Below are 8,321 nucleotides of genomic sequence, written 5' to 3'. Positions count from 1 at the left end.
CTGGCAGCAGTGGGTCAAATGAAACCTGGGAAACCTTAATCCGTAGGCCTGTACCTCTGTGGCCGGTGAGACTTTTGCCCCCTTACGACTGTCAGGAGTTCCCAAGCAATGCCCGTGTCATGACTTGGTTCTGAAGGATGGTTCCCCACTTTAATACCTGGGCCTTGGTAGTTTGTGCCTGTCGTCTTGCTTGGGACCAAGGTGGCCAACTTGGTCTTCACCTTTCCCGTTTTGTCCCATCAGCCCCAGACTCTGACCCCTTCTAGAATCTCCCTTTGTACCATGTGGCTTCTTCTCCATGATCATCTGGGTTTTGTGTATCAGCCCCCTTGCACTCCATCTTTCACTCTGCTTTTGACTATTTTGTTTCTGTTTTAAAGCTGAGATCTAGTTAAAAATTTACTCCATGCCATAATGCTGATGTAGGACAGATTAAGAGATTTGTACTTTAAAAAAAATGTATTTGCTATAGGGCCTCATTATGCAACTTGGACTTGTGGTGATTCTTCTGTTTTTAGCCTCTGTAGCGGTGGGATTATAGGCATGCCTGACTTGTTGCCACCATGCCTGGACTCGTTGGCCACTTTGCACACCTGGGGATAGGGCTGGTGCTGCATGTGGTACCAGGGATCAAACCCTGGTCTCTGTGCTTGCCTAAGCAGGTACTGAGTCTGTTGATCTATCTTGCTGGCCCAAGATTTTTATAATTTTTGATCAATAGTAAAAGCTTGATAGAAGGTATGGTGGTTGAAATAGATAGAAGAAATATTATAGACAGAAGGGCTGGCCAGATTACTTAGCAGATTAAGGCTCCTGCTAAGGCACATGCAGAGGCTGGGAGTTCAATCCCTGGCCTGCTGTGGTGGCAGTTTAGACTGGGTGTGGTGGTGTGTACCTGTAATCCCAGTGCTTGGGAGGCTGAAAACAGGAGAATCACTACAAGTCCGATATTTGTAGTGAGACCCTCTTTGTAGGGAGACCCTGCACTAAAAATAAGAAGAAAAAAAAGGAGGAGGAGGAGGAGGAAGAGGAGGAGAGGAGGAGGAAGAAGGGGGGAGGAGGAAGAAGAAGAGGAGGGGGGGAGGAGGAGGAAGAGGAGGAGGAGAAAAAGAAATATTATAGACAGAAATGACAGGATCAGTGCTTGCCTGGCAAGCTCAAGGTACTGAGTTAAATCAGGTACTGCCAAAAAAGAAAAAGAAAAAAAAAAAAAGACAGGATTTGATGATTAAACATAGGTGTGGTGAAGACTTAAAAGTGCTGTGTTTTGAGCATGTATGTATTAGGACTGGGCAGGTACTTTTCTTATTTTTAAAAAATGAAGTACAGTTAAATTTTATAGATAGAGATGTTGAAGGGAGTTCTTTGAGTTTTGTGAGGGTTACTCTGAGGGGGCACAGGCAGCTTGGTCACATGAATTATGCCAACACGCTGTCCAACATACATTGTAATAGTGGAGTAGATCTGAAGAAATATGCCTGTGTCAAAAGTTTCATATACCAGATTGCAGAAGAAGCCCTTCCATTTGTCCTTGTCTTTCTGTTATCCAGTAACCTCCTTCTCCGGGAAGATCAGGCACTGTGTTTTACAAGCAATTTCAAAAAGTGGATGTCATTCTAAATTTGAGGGCAGAGGAATGAAGGAAATTCAATATCCATAAATCTTGAAAACTGTGGAAAACAAACTTGTTTTTGCTGATTTTATTTTATATGGCACCTGTGAGCTGATCTCCTGATTTGAATATTTTACTGTAGAATATTAAATGATGGTCAAAATTTATTGGTCAACTAATATGGGGTCAGACACTGTACTAGACGCCTCTTTACATGTGAAATAAAGATGTCATTTACTCCTTACAAAACCCTCTGTTATGGGTATATTCCCCGTGTTGCAGGTGGGAAGCTTGATGCTCCGAGAGGGTCCATGTACTGTAGCTATTAACTCACGAGTTTTTGCCCTCAGCTCAAACAAACTCATTAATGTTTAGGTTTTATTTAGTTAATCTTAATTGAGGGATGCAGTGAGTGCCTCTTGTGCTGAAACATCTGTGTAGATGGAGGTTGTGTTTGTTTTGAGCTGCCAGAGTAGGTGGCTGTTCACTATGCAGCAGATAAGGCGGTCTCCAGTTTAAGAGTGATGGTGGACCACTTGCTTTTTGAGTGCTTGATTCCTTTGCTCAGCTTGAGGGCGGTCTGTTAGAGCCTAGTGGTAGTGTGTGTGGGGGGATATTCCGTCATTACCACTATGATCATGATTTTAATTACTATTAATTTTGAACACTTTTTTGTTCCAGCTATCGTGCTGGGTACTTTACGCTTTATGTAATTGACGCACTATCCCTATGATGTTGCTTTTGCTGCCTTTACTTCATATGTCAGAAGGAAGAAAAACTAACTGTAATGAAATTCCACAGTTGGTCAAATAGTAGAGAGAGGACTGAAGGAGCCAGGGAGGTGGCTCAGTGGAAAAAGCACTTCACTGGCCAGTGCAAGGGCCTGAGTTCAATCCCTGGTTCCACCAAAAAAAAAAAAAAAAAAAAAAGAGAGAGAGAGAGAGGACTGAAACCATGTTTATCTGAATCTAGAGTCCTTTTTCTGGGTTTGGATACATTTCATATACAATCTAAATACAATGGAGAATAGCTTTGAACTGTTTTATACCTAGAACTCCCCAGGTTAATTACAGTACCTAAGAACGCTGTGATCCTTTCTTTATAAGTGCTACCTCAGGAATGATGTATTGAAGGCACTCTACAGATATGCAAACCAGAGAAGCCGTTCTCTCATACATTGGAAAGTAATGGGGCATCACAGCGCCTCTGTAGAAGCAGGGTGTCCTGGAGGAGGTGTGGTGTGCGGCACATAGCTTTCAAGGCTTTGCATAGTTCATCATAAAATGACAACCACCTTCTTTCATTTGATTCCAAGTGCTTGCAAGAGTGCAAAGACTAGCATCAGCAATTAACCTGCTGCTCTACTCACAGTCCAATCAGTGATTACTTGGAGTAGAGGGCATATTTTGTTATTAATCATTTATATGCTTTAGTAAAGTGAGGCTTATTTTCATTATGGGAATTCTCAAAGATACTTCACTCTTTTATAAGAAAATTACAGACAAGGATATAGAATTTTACTACTTATACAATAAAAGCTAATAAACTAATAACTAATCAGATGGGCATAAAGCCTGAGTATATTAAAACATTATGCAAATGCTGATTAATTATAATACCATAAACTCACAGAACATGGAAAAGCATGCCTGATTCAATTTTAAAGGCTTTTATTTACACATTTACAGAGTCTAGTATTAGTGGGTCTCCAAGGATCTTACAAGCAGTAATTATCAAAGCCCATAAATATGATAGCAATGTCATTTTATTAGAGAAATATAAAAGAATTTTCCCCTATTCCATAAAAAGTAGGATTCTCTATCCATAGGAAGCATTCATCGTATGCATTAGGTAATTTTTATTATTATTATTTATTTATTTATTTTTGTGGAACTGGGAATTGAACTCAGGCCCTTGTGCTTGCCAGGCAAGTGCTTATTCTACTTAGCTATTTCCCTGGCCCCTGCTTTAGGTATTTTTAAATTTGATTTTGTAAGTATAAATGGAAAATTATGGATTTAAGATTCTCTTTACTGAATTATCTCAATATACACGGTTACAATTCTTCACTTTTTGAAATGTTTGCCTTCATTATAGGTCAAAAAAAAATCTTGTTATACTTTAATATTTTCTGTTGACTATAATGCCAAATTTGAAAAACAAGAAGTGTGCCAAATTCACATGAAGTATTGAAAAATATTTTGGAATGTTATGTCAGGTTTATTTTTCCTCAAGCTAATATCTTATTTCATGAGCTCAATTGCTTGTCATCATAGACAAGTGAAACTTACATTTATTTCTATATTCTGTATCAAGTACTTCAAATGTTGGGAAGATTTCTAATCAGTTTTAGAAGGTGTTCTTTTGCCCCTTTTCTCCCATTTGTTCGTCTCACATCCTACCCTGACCTAAGCAGGGGTTGGGAAAGACTGTTTCCAGGGTCCAACTCTCTTTCCTCCTGCAGCTGCAGAACTCATACTTCCCCCACATGGCAGATACTCTGCTTAATTTGCATCTAAAGTGAGAGGCTATGGTATAGTTGCCAGTCACTACTGTGGAGCAGTTGTACCTTCACCATTGTCCTTCACATCACATAGATTCAATGGCAAGTGGGGAGCAGCGAACACCTCTCATCAAGTCAGGGATACTGGAGGCAGGAGAGCTGAGTGACTCAGCTGAGGTCAGATGGCTGGTTTCTGTTGCAAATAGAAGTGGGATTTCAGTTCAGGACTCCATGTTGTTTACCGCTGTTTCCCTTGAAAGTATTTAATGTTTTCAATCACAGAAGTCTTTTAAAGCAGAAGAACAAAAACACAACAAGAGGAAACTTAGTGTTTCCCTGGACTGTTGGTCAAATACTAGGGGTAGAGAGAGCCTCAGGGATCTGAAAAGACCAGAAGACATGTGTATGTGGAATTTAAAAGGGTAGACCCTGAGATTATTATTGGGTGGGAGGGGCTAAGGGTGAGGTAGATTAATCTTAGAAGGTTTAGAAGAGTGGTTGAATTTATGTCCATGGCAATCTGTACATTGTATAATGAAGAAAAATGCTTTTGGCTACTGGATGATGCCAGAAGGGAAGGGAAAAGCCCAATCATATACAATAGGTCACGTGATCTCAGGAAACTCAGGCAGGTAGCATCTCTGGAGGACAGTGGAGTTATGGAGATGGGAGAGATGTATATAGAATCATGCAGATAATATATACTATATTTCACAATTCTAATTTTTATATTTTTCAGGGAAAACTGAGGCTGCTATTAAAAACTTCAGTCCCTACTACAGTCGTCAGTACTCAGTGGCTTTCTGTAACCATGTGCGCAGCGAAGTTGAACAACAACGAGATCTTGCATCACAATTTTTGAAGACCAAGGTAACAATAGACATTTGGTCCATGTATTTGTCCTGTGAAAGGAAGATGTATAGCTCATAATATTTCAGAAATAAACAATTATTTGAGTGACAGTTAAAAAAATCTGCTCTGATATCATTTCATGTTCAAAAATTTCTATTTGCCTAGAAGTTAGAATGTATGTGATATCTTATGAATAGGGCAATCCATATAAAAAGAAAACTGGTGTTATTCCATTTTTTTTTTCTTTCCTCATGGATTCTTTGATATCAGGAAATGTATATTGCAGTGAAGTTCAGCTTTTTAAAAAAAGCCAACTTACTTATTTGATACAGGGTCTCACTACCAGCTCAGACTCATAGTGATCCTTGTCTCAGCCTCCCCAGTGCTGGGATTACAGGTGTGTGTCACAGCAGCATGTGGTATCAGGATTGAAACCGGGTCCTTGCTCTTGCCAAGCAGGCACTTAGATCACCGAGCTATCTCCCCAGCTCAAAAAAGTCAATTTCTGTGCCTTGTGTTGTGTACCCTTTTTTTTTCGTTGTAGTTTTTAGAGATGGGCTCTTGCTCTGGTTGTCTGGGCTGGTCTCCTGGGCTTGTTGCTTCTCTCACCTCCTCCTCCTCCTCCTCCTGAGTAGCTGAGAATATAGGATTATAGGCCCATGTCACTGTGCCCAGCTGCTATGGGCATTTTTATTTTGGTCATTGATCAATATGATTTTCTCTTTGAGAACATCTTTTTTTTTTTTTTTTTGGCTGGCTCAGGTGCCTTCAGGGTGGGTCTGGTAAGGCATGTGGAGCTAGCTGGGGGTTGAACTGTGGTCCCCCTTGCCTGACTGGGCTTGCCCAAGCAGCCACTTAAACAACTGAGTCAACCTGCAAGCCCCCATGTTGTTCTCTTTGAATCTCTTTTTGTTTCTTTGCTGTTAGAATAATTAGCTTTAACAAATATTTAGCACCTATTAGGTGTCAAGGCTATATTCCAAGACCTGAGGAATAAGACAAATTATCCACCATCTTGGAATCCATAGTTAAACATAGTTGGTAGATCTTTAACAAAAACCAAATGGATCTCAGCTGATGTCCATTAATGGTGAATGCTAGAAACAAAAGTAAAGTGAGAGTCTTATTGGAAGAAGCTGGGTGGGGATGGAAGGAAGGAAGCCCTCTGTGGAGACAGTGTCTGAAATGACTGGCATGAAACAAGAGTAGGCTGGGTAGCATTTGTGGGAAGAGTATTCTATGCAGATGGGATGGCCAGTGCAAAGGCCCTCCAGCTCAGGGGGAGAAGGCCCATCTACCTTGAGCACCTTGAACAAGAGCAAGGCAGGCAGAGAGCTGATCCTGTAGATCTGAAGGCCAGGGGGTTTTGATTTTGTGTGATAAGAAGTGTTGCTGAGAGTGCTGAATATAGAGTGACATATAATTTTAGTGATTTTTTTCTGGCTTCTCTGTAGAAAAGAGACTTTGAGCAAGGTGCTTGGAAACTGGCAAATGGGATATTGCACCAGTTTAGAGAAGGGTGGTGGTGAATTGGATTAGGGTGGTAGTAGGGATAGTAGTTGGGAGAGGAAATACTTATTCTAGAGCTACAGAATTTGCTGTGACATAAGAGGAAAGAAATCAGTGATGGTTTCTTAATCCTTAACCTGAGTAAATATGTGGATGGAATGGCCTTTTAGTCAGGACGTAGAATCAGATAAATAAGGATCATGAGTTTAGCATTGCCATGTGAAAGTTTGCAGTACTTATTCAACATACACCTGTGGAAATCCTGAACGGATAGTTGAATGTCATTTTGTCAGTGTTGCCTTGCTGGGACAAAATATCTGACACATACAAATTAAAGGAGAAAAGATTTACTTAGGCTTCTGGTTTTAGAGGTTTCAGTGCTTGATTAATGGGCTGCAAGACAAGTGTCATTGCAAAGAAAAGCTACTCACAACCTGCTCACAGCCAGGAAGCAGCGAGAGTGAGGAGCCAAGAGAGAGAGATTGGGGCTCCTGGAAAAAAATATACCCTTTCAGGTTCTCCCCTTAGAAACCTACTTCCTCTACCCAGGCCCCACTTCCTAACAACACATTCAGCTAAGAACTCTGAAATGGATTATTAACCTCCTGACAAAAATAACACTCCTATGAGCACATAACTCTGCCTCTGAACACGTGAAGCTTGGGGAGGTATTTTTTTGTTTGTTTTTTTCTTTTTTTCTATAATTTTATTGAGAAACAAATAGCAATGAGACAGTTTCAAATCAAATTGGTAGGACAGTTCCAATAATTAACACATTGCATACTGTCCTCCCAGTGGTCATTTGCTGTACAAGATGCAGACATGACATCCTATTTGCAAACACTATTAGAACAAATCCCTGCATTCACTGAATTAAGAGAATGTAACTATATATCTATCCTAACCACCTAGAATACACAGATACAAAATGCTCATTCATCTGTATCCCCTTTTTTTGTTTAGTTCTGTTATTCAAATATTATAAGTGTGTGAACTCAGCAAAATACTCAAATAGTACAGCAGTCCACAATAGTATTGGGTCCTCCGCTTGACTGGCAATGTCAGAAGTTGTTGACCCGAGTCCCCCACAGCTCAACATAACAACATGGCTTCACTTCTTATACTTCGCTCTTACACTTTGCTACTGGATGGTCAAGAACAAGACAAAGCAAGACCTATGCAATAAGAATTGTAGCTTTTGCATCTGAAAAGGTTAGTCAAATGTTCTCAGGATTTATCCTGAGACCCTGTACCTCAGATTATAGATCCTTTGTCATTGTCAGCCATGTGGATGAGTCACAGCCGTTGCTTGGCCAATTTGCTCTGTGTGACAGCCTGAGAGAATGTTTTCTCTCCATGTGACTCTCCTTAGGCACACTCTACATCATCGATCATTTTCCTTTTTGACCCCATAATCTCTTTGATCAGAAAATTTGAGACACAACTGAGTTACATGATGTTACAGTACAAGTTCTCATGTGTCCTCAGTCTTAATTGACCTTGGAAGGCTAGGGCCAAAATGTTGGTTTTCCTTGTAGCCCTCCTTTTTCTCTAATTTTGGTCTGCAAACTTAGGTTGTTAACCCTCCACAAGAGAAGCTTATTGTTATTACCATATAACCTAGGCAGTTGAGCTTAACCTCACTATCTGTCTGAATATCAAACATTTTAGGCATAATATGGAACAGGTATTTTTCATCAAGTATTGATATGTTGAACTTTAAGTCCCTATAGAATATGATGAAAAAACATATAAAATTAGAATATATTTTTTAAAATAGGCATAAAGAATTATATACTTCTTATGTTTACGTGTAAGTCCAGAAATCTAACCATATACAACATT

At 39.9% G+C, this 8,321-nt stretch overlaps 1 protein-coding gene across 1 annotated transcript in view; it reads left to right on the top strand.

Moving 5' to 3' along the window:
* The window catches only part of Fam129a (family with sequence similarity 129 member A), a 179,948-nt gene that overhangs the window by 79,525 nt on the left and 92,102 nt on the right, over positions 1 to 8,321 (top strand). The window contains exon 2 of the mRNA XM_004646607.2: positions 4,855 to 4,985. Within this exon, the coding sequence (XP_004646664.1) occupies positions 4,855 to 4,985 (131 nt within the window). The remainder of the gene's footprint in view (positions 1 to 4,854; positions 4,986 to 8,321) is intronic.

Source organism: Octodon degus, unplaced genomic scaffold (genome assembly GCF_000260255.1).
Source record: "Octodon degus isolate 3935 unplaced genomic scaffold, OctDeg1.0 scaffold00273, whole genome shotgun sequence".
In the NCBI taxonomy this organism is placed as follows: domain Eukaryota; kingdom Metazoa; phylum Chordata; class Mammalia; order Rodentia; family Octodontidae; genus Octodon; species Octodon degus.
Note: the sequence above shows the minus strand (reverse complement) of the source record. Positions and strands in the feature narration are given on the sequence as shown.